The 15,201-nt window shown below is 47.4% G+C and overlaps 1 protein-coding gene across 1 annotated transcript in view; it reads left to right on the top strand.

The window, feature by feature from the left end:
* WWOX (WW domain containing oxidoreductase) overlaps positions 1 to 14,993 on the top strand; it is a 935,251-nt gene extending 920,258 nt beyond the window's left edge. Inside the window, exon 9 of the mRNA XM_005862598.2 lies at positions 13,945 to 14,993. Within this exon, the coding sequence (XP_005862660.1) occupies positions 13,945 to 14,133 (189 nt within the window). The 3' untranslated portion in view covers positions 14,134 to 14,993. The remainder of the gene's footprint in view (positions 1 to 13,944) is intronic.
* Positions 14,994 to 15,201: the final 208 nt, after the last annotated feature.

The raw sequence follows: 15,201 nt of genomic DNA, 5'->3' as shown, positions 1-15,201 counted from the left end.
GTGATTCAAATGTGCAGCCAAGGTTGAGAACCACTAATCTAAGGCAAAACAAACCCGTAGTGTTGTCAAGGATGCTGAACTCCTAGAGAGCCGGGGAAATGGTGAGGCCTGGCACCAGGCAGACCGGGAGTGGACCCTGGCGCTGCACCGCAAGGGCTCTGTGTAACCTTGAGCAGGTTCCAACTCCTTGAACCTCAGCCTACTCATCTCTACCATGGCGTTATTGTCTGCCTTGCAGAATTATTGCAATAGTAAATAAGATGATGTTGCAGAGTTTCTAGAATGATATTAAGGACTCGTTACTAAATACATGTTGGTAACTATGGTTACATAGGGCCAGGGGAGCCACCTGAGTGGAATCAGCTTTTAGGTTAAGGGGACCAACATGAATAATATCTGAAAGTCGTAAGTCTATGTCACTCTGGTCCCCAGCTACCCATACTGGTTTGGGTTCATACTTTCTCATGTTTTCTCGATGGTATTATGACCCTGAGTTCCTGACCTGTTTTTGTCATGTCTCATGATCTTCCTCAAACAATTCCTGCTGCTGTATTCTGTAGGCCATCAGCTAATTGAGTTCTGGAGCAGAATCACACCAGCTTTCAAGAGCTGATTGTGTGGATCTCTTCCCAGCTCTGCATTCTGCTGGTCATGTTGAGAGTATTTACACCACAGGATTTGGCAGACACTACACATCAAGGCTCCCCCTCCCCTCCATGCTCCAGTGAGCCAGCTGTTAAACACTTACCAATATGCCACTGTCATGAACCATGTTTTTCAATGATGTGTCATTTAAGCAAGGCAAAGCAACTCAAGGAAAAGTTGATTTTAATTAGCCTATTATACTGCTCATCCCCACAAAGGGGTGGTTGTGGTGGTAAGCTGAGATTTTGTATTGGTTTAGCAAGGCAATTTCATAATACCAGACAAAACCTATAGGTTGGCTGTTCATTTGTGTATGTGTGTGTGTGTGTGTGTGTTTTTCCCAATACTCCCTACTCATTATGATGTAAACATGAACACTCTATAGACAACGGGCGGGGTACGTCTCACCATAATGATGGGAAGTGGTTGATACATGGACCCTGGAGATACTGTGGTCGTGAATCTGAAGCTCTGGCTTTCCAATTACCAGGAAGTTGTGCTTCTCAGTCTCTAGGGAAGGGTTAAGTGGTACTGAAATCTGGGGCAATTATGGATCTGCCCTACCCAGATCCAATTTAAACCCAAATTGATTTAACCGGTTTAAATCAATTGGTTCTTTACCAAAATCTAGGGAATAAGAAACAGCCTTAGAGAAGAGTAAATGTTAAAAACAAGAAAGGACCGTTAACTCCTCCTCTTTTTTTCTTATTAAAAGGTCGTCCTTTTAATAAGAGAGGTTGTCCTTTTAATAAGAGATTGCCCATTCATGGGACTCGCCCCATCCTCTGATCATAGACTCGAGGTAACCAATGGACTCACTCCCTTACGATTGTCTCATGGGTAGTGGAATCCCTGGCTCCCACCTCAGTGTTAGCATCACACTCGAGAGCCTAACGCCCTGCAGAGCATCTAACTGGAGATGCTCATCCTGCCACTGGGTAAGTGACAAACGTCACTGGGGGGATCTGACTTCTGTGGCTCAAGATGCCATCCAGCAAAGGGGTTCAGGGCATGGACAACCCAAGTTCAGATTCCAGATCCCCCACCTGCTAGCTGTGTGCCCTGGCAATGCCTCACCTTTCTGAACCTCAGATTCCGTATCAGCCTGGGATGCTCGAAAAGGTTAGCTCCTTATTGCTGCTCAAAGATCCACTGTGACGACAGTGCAAAACCTTGGCCTGTGGGAGTGCAGTGCTCCCATTTGACTTGGACAGTGAACACCTTCCCGTCGATCCTGGAGCCATTGCTAAGAGTGGGGGTCTGCAGCCCGAGGGAGGGGGTTCAGCTCGTAACTCGGCCACTTGCTCTTTGACCTCTGCCTCTCTGGGCTTTAGCTCCTGCCCATAACTGGGGATAGTGGATGTCCAGGGCCTCAAAAAGGGTCTGGTACAGGGTGACCCTCGCCAGTAGCTGTAAAGGCACATCAGTCCCTTAGCCTGCAATAGACAGGTGCCACATAATCAGAACTCAACAAACAAGAATTATTCGTTACTAAGTCATTTCACTTGTGTGAGCCTCGGTTTCCTGTAAGTAAAATGGGGATAATATCTGCACAGGGTTATTGAAGAAATTCAAGAAACATTTCGGGGCTTGGCACCTGGAGTGTACCACGGAAGGTATCCAGGCCCCACGTGGGAATCCTACCTTAAGGGGGCTGCCTTGTGACGTCATGCAATGAGGGACCCAGAGGGCACAGGCATAGAGGACAGATCTTCCACCACCTTGACTACCTAAGGGCCAGCTACACAGCGAGCTTGTATCCTCCCTGACATCTTGCCTGGGAGCTACAAGCGTATTTGTTTGCCTTTTTACAAGCCAGCGACTGTGAGAGGATGAGTCCTGCCAGGTGTGGCAGCCAGAGGGGGCCTAAACAGGCAGAGTCAGGTGTTCCTGGGGAACCCCGATGTCCTGAGCTCAGCACTTCTCTGCACGGTGAGGGCAGGAGAGTTCCAACTGCAGTTGGCCCGACAGGAGCCGCCCTGGGGGTGCGGCCAGATGGGCCCAGAACGCCCAGCCATGAACCCGACCCTGCCAGCCTCCCTGCATGGGAAGCAGCAGAGGAATGTGGCAGGGGTGGCTCTCAGGCCCCTCCTGAGGTGTTCTCCAAATCACATGCAGGCAGAAGCGGCACCCTGGGATCCAGGGTCTGAGGGCTGAGGAGTGGCCTTGGAGAGGAGGAGGAAGGCCCCTGAGGCTCTGAGCAGGGGCGTGGCCAGCAGGGGATCAAATCACCCAGAGAAAGAGTATGTACTTACACAGCCTCATGGGGCTAGATTTCCTCATTTATGCGTAAGTTCAGGATGCCAGAGGGACCAGGGTGTGGGCTCAGAGAGCATTACCCATGACCAAGAACATGGCCTTTGAACTGACACAGACTCAGCTCCAACACGTCCCAGGGACGTATGTGGCCATGAGTTACTTTGCCTCCTTCAGCCTCCTTCTGAGGTTGTTGTAAGAACCGGAAGTAGTAGGTCCTTGGCACATAACAGGGCACATAATAGGCCATCCCCAGTCTCGTTATTCGTTTTGGTGTTGGCTATCCCTGTTGCACTGGACAGACTTCCTAAGGCAGCTGTGATGGCTCACACTCTCCCTGGCCGAGATGTGAGGACTCAGGATGGGTTTGGAAGGGAGATCATTAAAGAGCTGGGAAGTGACTGCCATGATAAGACTGTTCCTGGGCTGAGCGATCCAGCTGAAGGGGAAGCGCTAGAGCAGTGGTTCTAAACCTTCCTAATGTCGCAGCCCTTTAATACAGTTCCTCATGTTGTGGTGACCCCCAGTTTCATTGTTACAAATTGAACATAATTAAAGCATAGTGATTAATCACAAAAACAATATGTAATTCTATATGTGTTTTCCGATGGTCTTAGGTGACCCCTGTGAAAGGGTTGTTCGACCCCCAAAGGGGTCGCGACCCACAGGTTGAGAAACGCTGCTCTAGAGGGAAGGCCAAAGGGTAGATGGCTTGAAGGCACAGGGGGAAGGGTGGGTCAGCTAGCAAGAGAATGTCTGACAAGAGGTTGGAAGCAGGTCATTCATGCCCAGCATGGCACCCAGAGATGCTGGGCAAGACTTGGTGGGAGAGGTAACTGTCGCTTGAATTTCTTGCCTAGAAAGCAGCAATCTACCCCCATCCCCTTTACTGTTAAGTCTCTGGCATGAAGGAAAGGAGAGAGATTTTGATCTGCGTTCTTCCTTCTTTAACTTTTAATAAACAAAATTGTAGCTACCTTTGAACCAGTATCTGTGTCCTCAGGAAATGACCAAATGTTAGCACTGATCCTGCCCAAAGCCCCGTGAATGGGCTGTTACGCCCATTTCATTGATGAGGAAACTGAGGCTCCGTGGCTGGTCACAGAGCTGCTGTGTGTCAAAGTCAGGATTCAAGTTCAGGTATCTCTAGCTTCGGCTCCCTGGCTTTTTCCACCATCCCACACTGCCGCCCAATCTGCAAAGCCCGCAGCTCTCTCCTCTTCCCACTCCTTCTGCTCACTTCCCTCCAGGACTGAGAGGTGATATTGATTCTTGTTCAATAGGGGTCAGAAGGTGTTTCTCCGATCCCACAGTGAATGCCGAGGGCTTTTTAACTGGAAAACTACAGGGAGTGAGGCTGGCTCTTCGCTGGCTTTGCGGGAGAATGGGCTTGGATGTGCACACAGCCAGAGCCGGCTCGTTTTTCTAAGGACCTAACTTTGCAGCATTCTTCAAGGGCTCCAGAGAGTTCCCTGTGCCATCAAATTAAGTTTGGAAACTTCAATAAAGAAGTCCTGAAGGAAACTGTCAATTAATGCATTTACACGGAAGCATCATACTTAGGAAAAACATCTTCAAACACAAACGTTGTTTTCCACCCATTAAAAAGTTGGTGCGCTGCTTGGTTTCCATAGAGACCCGAGGTAATAGCTCCTTCCCCTCACTGAAGACTGAGTGTCGCTCGATTTCTTTCTCTCTTTTTTTTTTTACCTTAGTCTTTCATACTTTTTTCTCCATCTCCATTTATGAAAACAAAAGATAACTAAATTGAAACCTGGCAATGAGATTTGTCTGAGGAAGACAGCTTGATTTATAAGCTCAAGGGACTTCATTTTTGCTCACCTCCTTATTTTATGACTTCTGAAAACAGTGTAGCTACCTGCAGGGAAGTGGTGGAGAATTTTCAATTGATCGCACGATTCCCCCCGTCCATCAAACACATGCTCAAAAGGGAAGTGTTAACGGTCTGCTGAAGGGCAGCTGAGTTTTCCCAGGGTGTGGAGCAGAGGTTGGCAAACTGAGGCCTGTAGGCCAAATCTGGCCCACAGCCCACTTTGTAAATAAAGTTTTATTGGAACCATGTTTATTTGCATATTGATGTCTGTGGCTGTTTTGACCACAGTGGCAAATTTGAGCGGTTGTGACAGAGTCTGTATGGCCTGCAGAGCCTTAAATATTTCCTCTCTGACCCTTTGCAGAAAAAGCTTACTGAGCCTTGGTACCAATGGGGGTTTTGGAGGCATTTAATCGTTTTGTCACGTTGGGCAAATACCGATCTTGCTGTGACTCATCTGTGCATCTTTGCAACAGGAAGGACAGGGTTCTTTCAAGGGTTTTGGGGATGTAAGGCACCTATGGGAACGATAAACATGAATGCTTTCTACTCCAAATCCTTTTGCTAGAAAAATCCAAAAATGCCTATCTTATGATTCTAGAGATTCTTTAGAAAACTCAAGGAAAGTGTGTAAAAACCCAAGCCACGTGGTCCAGCCACTGTCCCGGGCCCCCAGCCCGCCCAGGTTGTCTCTGGGAGAAGGCCAGAGAAGCTGAGTGGGAACTCGGTTCAGGGACGAGAAGGCAAACAAAAGAAGCCACCACAGTCTAGGAAGAAACCTTTAATTTCTATTCAGCTTTAAAGAGTTTGCGAGGTTTTGTGTTCTTTTTCCTTTTAACAAACCAGTTCAAGTACATGCCTGCAGATTATAAAATTACCTGAAATCGCCTAGGATATCAGCATGCATGGCTTGTTAGTATTTACATATATTTACATAGGGAAACAAGAGAAAGATCTACAGTTATTTACAGTCTACATAGGAGAAGAGAAAGGCGGCCTAATTGTATTTCCTAAAATACAGTAGATGAGTCGTCAGTACATGCATATTTAGATAATATTTGCATGATAGAATGCAATTTAAAAAAAAAACATACCTGTGTAACTTTCTATGCTAAGGTGTTACATAATCAAGGTAAACTTGGTTTTGTTTTGTTCCTAGTCTATTTGCATCAAGTGCTTTAAAATGCTCACTAACACCCAGGCAGAATTATGTACCCTGGCAATTAAAGCAACAGAGCACACGATCATTTCCTACTAACTAGCAACAAGCTGCTGGTGAATGAAATATCTATTGTTTCTCATTACCCATCGACCACTGTGACGAGATCTCTCTGTGTAAAGGCAGTGCCTAAGCTATCACCATTAATTATGGAAGTCATATAAATGAGACCCTCTCCACAGTATGTTCTAAATGAAATATTAACAAGACCAGCGTTAGAAATGAGCCTGAGAAATGATCTGTTCGTGTGAGCTCCCTATGAAAATGCATGCACAGACCTAATGCAGTTGTGCTCGACTTGAAGTGGTGGGGCTGGACTTGGGGGCCTGCCTCTGATCTGAATCACTGCAAAGTCTATTCCTTCATTTGTTTTTGGACAACAGAGTTAAGAGTTAATTTCTCACCGTGATGCGGCCCCATCGGAGCACCCTGTGGGTTTTATCCCCGCCCCCGCCCCCATGCCTTCAAAGGCAATGTTGTAGGATATGCCTGTGACCTGTGACCTAGGTGTAAATGAACTGTCCACCTTAACATCTAAACAAACAGCTTGCTTGGGGTTTGCCCGGAAGTCCTGCCCGCTCACAGAACAGTCTGCTCTTGGCTTTCCAGGGGGGCCCATGTGTCAGGCCGACTGGGCGGAGTGACTGTGCGCAGGGGGAAGGAAGATATTTTTGTTTCACTGCTACTCTGAAGACAGTCTTTGATATTAGAACTGAACCCATTAATTCTGCCTGGCAATCATGTCAAAGGTTTCTATCAGTGTACATGGCAAATACAGAGGCATCATTATCTACATTGTACAGAGCTAGCTATAACCGAGGTTAAAAACATCGAGGAAGAATGTAAAATGTTTCAAATTAACACAAGCTAAATCTTCTTTTACCATTTATAAACACTCAGGAGTTCCTTCGGCACCAGCTTTGAGGTGGCCCAATGGGAACGTTTCCGTAAGGGACCGTCAGATGTGTCCTGTGTCGAAGGATGATGCATAGTTCAGTGGCAGGTTTCTATGGCTCTTTCTGCTTAGCTGTTGCAAACTAACCCATGGAAGAATGGATACCCCAATGCAGTGTTCCGTCCCAGCGAGAGAAAACCCATTGAAAAAGAAGCTGTGCTTTGAGCAATGTCGGCGTTCCAGAGAGCACTGGCAGGGAATGCCCGGGGAACTCGGTCATAGAAGTGAGACACAGTCAACATCTCTCAGTTGTAATGAGACCGCCTCTCGGGCCAGTCCAGTCCAGAACCTCTTTGGCAGACACAAATGAAGGTGGGATGTACATGAATAACATCGCCCCCTGGACTGGCCCTTGGGCCTCCTCTTTTTCCTTCCCTCATTCAGAGGGCACCTCCCGCCCCACCAAAGCGTGTTAGAGTCCCACAGCAGCAGCAGGTCCCAGGGAGATGAAATCATTCTAAATTGCACACTTTCATTCTTTTGGGAGCAGACATCAATCTTTCATAGAACCCTTGGACCATAGACGGCAAGGACTCTGGGACAGGGAGAGGTATAAAAAGGGCCTCATTTATTTCAAGAGAAAGTTCAAAACAGCTCACGGAATTCAAAACACAGGTCCTGAAAGCCTACCAAGGTCACCCTGCCCTTGAATCCCGCTGGCGTGGAAATCCCTCCCCGCCCGACCTTCCCAAAACAAACATGGCTTTGGACCTCCCTGGATGGTCCGGATGGACAACCGCTTCCTCTCCCAGACTTAAGGCTAGCGAAGACAAATATATTCTTTAGCTTAAAAAAAAAAATCATTTCCAACTTTCTATCCAGCACCTACTAGTCTCTGGGCTTTTTTCTGCAAATATTTCTCAGAGAAATAACAGCAACACTCCTGACTTTGCAAGTCATTCTGTCCTGGTCTTGAAGTCAATCTCTGGAAACTCCATAGGGAGCTTGCTAGAAATTCATGTCTTTTGTCAGGAAGAATGGTCCTTGTACCCTCACTTGGGTTTGGCTTACTATCTGGGATGCAAATGAGAAAGGCTCCGTGTCACCTCTGAGATTCTCCCCAAATGGAGGCCCGTGAAAGCTGTGTCACCTTTGTTTCCCTTCAAACATTTCACTCAAGATACCCTTTGCGATCGTGGGTTGTGGACCAATTGCATCTCTGGGGATGGCTGAGGAGAGTCCATTGCTTAGCTCTCCCTCAGCAAACAACTTCTGTCAAGCCTTTTCATAGACTGTGTCCCCGGTGTCACTGGGCACACAGCGGGAGAGACAGTCAACTGAACGGGAACTTCCGAGTCTTTTTCACAGGTGTGAAGCTGTTTTTAGCAAAGAAACCGTTACCTTGTAGCAAGAGGTAAATATCCAAACACACTGTCCAACTCCGTGGTGCCAGAGTGCACATCCTCTTCTGTGAGGCCAGGCTAAGTCCGTCTCCGGGACCTTCTCAGACTCTAAAGCTCCCACTGTTTACAACAGATGCCCACTCTCCTGGTCTCCACTTTTTCAGTTTGAGAAGTTAAGTGTATTTCCCTTCTATGATAACTGCTAAGAACAGCTGGGAGCAAAACTCCTGAAAGCCACAGGACAGTTCTGTGTCCATGCCCACAGGAAGCGTCTGCCTGTACCTAAGCCTGATTGTTTAAAGCCTTTGTAGGAGTCACTGGCTGGGAATATGTAGGAGTTCATTTGTTAGGGATTAATTGGGGGAGGGTAGAAAGGGGGTTGGAACAGACTTTGCCTGCAAACCCGACCTAATGTGCCAGATATTACCCTCCAAAAGGCCTCGCTCACTTTACACATACACAGGTTTATAAGGTGGAGTTTGCTTCAGTTTCTCTGGTTTTGAGGTGGTTCAGTTTAGGTGTTGAAAAAAGTCTATCATCCAAGACAAGGTTCCTTAGCTGGGCCAGCCTGGCACCTGGAGGTGGCGTGTTGGACCAGGTGACCTTTGTGTTAAGGGTCATTTGCTATTGGATCTTCTGAGGTTTCGCTGAATCCTCACTTCTGTTCATCCAAATGGATATAATTTCAGTTTAGTTCATGGACTAAATCAACAACGGGAAAATCTCCTTTTAACATTTCTCAGGTGAACACAGGGCAAACCCCATGCTTAATTCCAGGCCATGCCAGGGTGTCACACTGTGGCCGGGCATGGACAGGAAGCTTCGGCCACATGGGAACACAGAACAGGGTCGGGCAGTGTGCAAACAGCTGTGTCACATGTTTGGCAGGAGGTTTCTATGGCAGCATGTCTGAATTCTGGAGAGAGTCCATTGTGTGGTCATCAGAGTGACTTGGGACAAGTTGCTTTGGACCTCTGACACTAAGTGGGCTTCTCCACACAGGGGGATCCAATCGCCCCTGCTCCTGAGGCTGTGGGTGAGAGTGTCGCGCTTACAAGCTTTCTGCCAGTGCCTGCCTGAATAATCGTCAGCTCTCCATAGATGCTGGCCGTTGTTACCTCGTGAATGGTCCTCATTCGCAACAAGCCTCTAGAAAAGCAGGACCATTTAGAGGGCAGAGTCCTTCAAGTAGACTGCTCTCCTCTCTTCTTCTCACATAACTTTGGGGCAAGTTGGTGTGTTGGTTGGTTAGCACTTACTCCACGACCTTGGTCTATTCAGCGACACCAGCATCCCAGTGGAGGCAGAGGGCGACTCGTTGGCCACGGTCATGCTAACGGGGAGGCCCGGGAGCCTCCTTTCTGTGTGCACTGCGTTGCCCTAAAAATGAACACAATTCATGGCACCTTTGTCAGCTTAGAAGATTGTTCATGGTCAGTAGGGACTCGTAACCTTTTGGAGCAGCTTGCTTTTGTTTGGCTTTAAAATCAGAGGTTTCAGCTGTCCTTGTTCTGGGGGAACAGGTGTGTATCTGGAGATGAATTCCCAAGCCCGGGCTGCACTGTCAGGCGAACAGCAGAAACGCTTCTCCGGGGTGTTACTGGGAGGCGGGGAAAGGCAGAGGCTGCGGGGGCAGTCATTCCACGGGTGACACGCATGCTCACTCCAAAGCTCTGTGGTAGATTATCCTGCCGTATTCACGGGCCACTGGAGAGGTGGCCGGTTTTGCCTTTGGGGAGGGTTTGTCTTGCCTAATAGACCCCAGATGAGGAACAGGGAAAGCTTTGAGGATACGAAGAGGCACCTGCTCACTTCACATCACCTCTTTGTCCCGGGAATTCAGCACAGTGACTGCTGCCCTCTTCCCAAAGCGCTCTCCTTCCTGCCCGTGGGGTTCCCAGTCTGAGTCCCCTGACACATTCCCTTACACATCTGTACTGTTTGCAAAGTCGATTCATTCAGCATTTTCTGTGCAATCTCATGATATCTGTAGGTCTGTGATAAAGCAGTCTTAGAACATCTACTCTCAGAATCATTGACTATAGATAGATATTCTGTGACAGTGTCTGTTTTTTATACATCTTGTAATTTAATCTACTCTAAGATAGGAATCTACTCTGTCTTTTAAATAAGCATGCATTTTAAAATAGAGAAACTCAAACTAAACAGTAACTGTGTAATATGTGTCCTTATTAAAACGTGAGTTATATTAGAGTACTAACCAATGCATTACAAATATCAATATGTAGGTGGTTAGAGTACTAACCAATGCATTACAAATATTGATATGTGGGTGGTTTTTCCTTTACCATGTATTGTTTATTAGAAACCTCTGTACCTCTTCCTTTAAAAGAGTCAATATTCATTTAGATTCCATGCTGACAGCTACAAATTGCTGGCTAGCAGTCATCAAATAAATGTTGATGAAAAGCGGCTACTTAATATTTTCATCCCAACGAAGGGTTTGGGAAGGATGGATAAGTTAGGGCTCAGGGCCTCAACTATAAATAAACAGCAACCACTTTCTAAGTCCACCTTCCTGTAGTTGGAGACGGGGCTGCAAATCTGACAAATGATTTCTGAAGGAGAATGATGAACCTTTATGACCAAGATACTCTTAACTTAATCCCCAACAAGAATCCTGGGTGATTTTACATACACTATGGAGATGGATGGCTCAGCTCTCCTCTGGCAGCTTGAAAACGTTTGATCAGATCAGAAGTGGCGTTCAGGCGTGATTACAGATTCTACTGGGCTTCCCAGAAACTCTGTCCTATGCCAGCCACACCCTAACGCATAGCCAATTCTAGGGGATGGAGACTGGAGCCGCCGCGCCCAGCTCCCTGATAAGCAGGCTTCTGAGAAATTGTTCTTAACAAATCGTTGAGGGGGACCCACAGCTCCAGCCAGTGCTTTTATGTCAAGGTGTTGCTGTTAGCACGATGGGTCAGTAAACAGTGGTAACAACTGACAAGACATGGTGGCTCCAGGTGTTTTATAATGGAGTTGGTAGCATTGTTCCCTTTATGACTTTCATCGTTTCTGAATTAGGTACTGATGCCCCCCCCCCAAAAAAAGTGGTATGAAAGCCATTTAACGGTGATGAAAGTGCTTTTAAATGTGTGTTTATCAGTTTTGAAATGTTTGATCTTGTATCAGCAAGCCCAGCCTATTTACTAATGAGATTCCCCTCACGTGGCTCAGTCTCCTTCTGATGAGCCAAACATCAGAACTTGTTATGAAACTGTCAGCACATCTTGTATGAAGATGTCACTCAGAGGCTGCCCTGGTGCAGCTAAGAGAATTCCCCCAGAGCAAAAAGGGTAGTGAGCTTGGGACTGAAAGATCTGTTACTACTTAGCTGTCTGGCAAGAAAGCTAATCGAGTACCAGTTGAATTGAGCATGGACCAGAGAGGGAGACTGCCCAATGCGGGGTTGATCTCCGAGTGGAGAAGGTGGTCTTTGCTTTCAGGTGCCCCTGGGTTGTTCTACAGAACCTCTCGCGATGGAATTAAGATTGTGCATCACCCAAGCCAGGCGGCAAGACTCAACGCCAGCTCTTGATGCAAGATTGGGCTTTTCTAACATGTATGGCTTTCAGCATGGTAGCCAAATACAGGCTTATATGAACTGAGGTCATAGCGATTGCTGTCAGATTCCATGGAGGGAAAATGCATGCCCCCAGCTCCCTCATCAACATGGTTCTGAATCAATGCAAGTGCAGAATTTCTTTGCAAAAATACCATTCCCACAATGCAAAGGTGCAACCTGGTATCATTTTAGAAGGTCACAGTGGCAAAATATCACACCGGGTGTGGAAGAATTCCGCTTTGTGCTCTCCCGAGTGGCCTACTTTCATCTTTTCTCGCCACTGGTGGCTCTGAAAGGCCCGTTTGTCCTGCTCTATACATGCCGATACTCCACGGCTCTGCGTCGGGGTGGAGAGCCTGGATCTGGGGCTGAGCTGGCCGGATTCTCTCACCCCTTACAGTTGATGGTAAATCACCTGACCACTCTCTGGTGGTTTTGGCAGCTGGGAAGTAAAATGGAAATCTTAGATAGATATCCAGAAAATTATGCAAAACACCATCTCCAACTGAACTCTGCTAAGAGGTGAAGCCAAAAGGATATTTGGCTTGAGTTAGTGGGCCGAGTATCTCAATTCTTCAATTTGTCTTTAGAGTCACTTTGCCTCCCCACATGAGGTGCAAGGAGTCAGATAAGCCTCTCGAATTCTTTAGAGAAATGTGCCAGGTGCTAAAGTGTTATTAGCAATAATAATTCAGTGAAAGAAAAATTGGATAACATGAACTTATTTCCATTAGACTTGAGCCACCACCCAAATCAATTTCAAAAGAAAGAGCTGAATCCAAGAAAATAGCTGGCTGTTTGGGGAGTGGGCACGGTGAGGGGGTTGGGGAAGTAACAAACCAATTATGACTTAATTAAGCTCAATCACGTCAGGAATTCAAGTTCTGAACTAATGGGACTTGTCCTGGCCTATCGAGAAGCCAGCTATGATCAGAACTCAAGTCTCCCCCTCCCGCTCCCCCCACCCGTGTCCCTTTACTGATTTGACTATGGGGTTTTCACAAGAACTAGATATGACAACAAAACCCAAGTCTGTTTTGTAGCACTTTCCTAAAATTAGAACATCTCGAGGCCCTGATCCTCACAATGACCTTGACCCCCAGTGGTTGTAGTGAATGCAAACCAAACCATTTGTGCGCATGGTTTTCCATTACGCATCCTGCTTGGGCACAATTTAAACCCTATAGGAGCAGGAAAAGGGTAAGCTTTGGGTGAGGACAGAAACCCATTTCCTCCCCAATCAAATGTCCTTAATGTTTTTCTAATTGTGACCTTATCCCTCATTACCTTTCTCCATCCTCTTCCACAACCCCCCTCCCTATCAGCCTATAATTAGTTGATGCAACCAGGGCTGTGATGCACATAAATAATCATAAGATGCCAGATAAACTATTGGTTTTAAATTAGAGCCGTGCCTACCGCGTCTCCCTATGAACACCAGCCTATTATTTTTAATTATGGCTTGCAAAGCAAAGTGAGTTCTTGCCCTCTTTACAGCATCTCTGACAGTACCCTGTCAGCCCGGATGATATGGTCCCTCCCTGGCACACACAGCCCTAGCCACCGTGCTACTCCAGAGGTGAACGGAAAGTGATCCATAGCACTCATTGCAACTTGCGTTCTGGAGTGGGCTGGCACAGGTCCTGCTGGGGTTTCTCCCTGATGGGCCATTATTAGAGTGGTTGGTTTCATCCAGACAGAAGGTTCTGGAAACATCTTGTGTCGAAATGCATTATGCACTGAGAAGTCAAGGGGTTGGACGAATGTCTTCTTGTGTGTGCAGAAGGGTGCCTTCGTTTCCTCTTTGCTGGGGAGAGATGTCCGACGTGAGTGATATGCATATTTATTTTTGAAGCCTTTTCCTATATGAGGTGCAAAGAGTCACGCCAGCTTTAGAGGGGTTCATGAGCTCGCTGTTCCAGGCTGCTCACCTCCTATCTTCCAGGCCTGGGCTGAGCTCAGACCCGTTGGCCACGCTGAGGTCCAGGTGCAAGTGGACCGGGCGGGGAGAGGCTTGCTGATTCCCAGTCAGAAGAAAGTCATCTCATCACCTCTTTTCTTAAATTGCTTATGGTCTTTTTTTTTTTTTTTAATTTCCAGCAACAAGGAGCTGCCACCACCGTCTACTGTGCTGCTGCCCCCGAACTAGAGGGCCTGGGAGGGATGTATTTCAACAACTGCTGCCGCTGCCTGCCCTCTGCGGAGGCTCAGAGGGAGGAGACAGCCCGGGCTCTGTGGGCGCTCAGCGAGAGGCTGATTCAGGAGGGACTCAGCGGCCAGGCCAGCTAAGCAGGAGCTCAGGTGACGACTGGAACACACGCCCATCCTGTGTGCCTGCACGTCACTGCCAACGCTGCCCCCTCCCCAACTTATTATCCAGATTATCCAGGCCTTTCCGTGTCCCTCTGACACCGATCCGCCAGAGCCAAGGAAATAAGAGTAGTCACAGCAGATGGGAAAATGTCAAATACCAATGGGAAGCAGGGAATTAATTCCAGGGGTCAAGGATCTCTCTTCTGGGGCTGGCTGAGGCTTGGGTCCCTTTTCTTTCCTGGTGGTGGCCTCTCATTGTAGAAGCACGAGCAAGTCTCTCTCACTATTTAGAGTAGCCTGGTGCCCCCTGTCCCACCAGCACCAGCACAGCCAGAGCCACACTGCCGCCGGGAGCTTTCTCTGTTCAGGAAAGAGTGTTTATCCTTCCGCTGCATTGATCCAGGAGATCATTGCTCCATTCTTTCTGACCAAGTCCAAGTGGGCGTGGCAACTCCTGGGGAGAGGCCCTGAGCTTTGTTCCTGTCAGCGAAGATGGAGGTGACACTGGCATAGACAGAGCTACGAGTCACAAAGGTACCAGTCCTTCGACTCCCTTGCCAAACTATACAAAACGTTCTTTAGCAATTATAGCAGATGAATTTTGCCAAGCATCCCCCCGATACCTTGACAGGCAGGAAAGGAAGCGTTGTGTCCGTAGGAATTTACAGGATCATTTTGGGGTGGGGTGAAAAGCCGTTCCCTTCATTCATCATTCACGGTTTCAAGCAGCACCCCGGCGGCTCACAGCTCCTCAGGGCTCCTGCTTTAGCCTTCTGTTCACCAGTCCTGTCATCCCTCCCATCGTACGCTTAATAAAAGAGCATGCTCAAATGTTATCACCTGAAGTCTGTCTTGTGTCTTTAAATGTTTGTTACAGTTTTGGTTTTCTGTTTTGTTTTGCCTTTTTTTTTTTTTTTTTTTTTTTTTTTTTTTTTTAGAAAAGAAATCTAGAGGAAAAATAAAGCGCTTCTTGTAGACGCCAGGAAAACACCGTTCTTGTTTCTTCTCTGAGTTTGTTTTGTGCTTTGTGGCTGTCCGTGGCCC

The sequence above is a fragment of the Myotis brandtii genome, unplaced genomic scaffold (assembly GCF_000412655.1).
Source record: "Myotis brandtii unplaced genomic scaffold, ASM41265v1 scaffold165, whole genome shotgun sequence".
NCBI lineage: Eukaryota > Metazoa > Chordata > Mammalia > Chiroptera > Vespertilionidae > Myotis > Myotis brandtii.
Note: the sequence above shows the minus strand (reverse complement) of the source record. Positions and strands in the feature narration are given on the sequence as shown.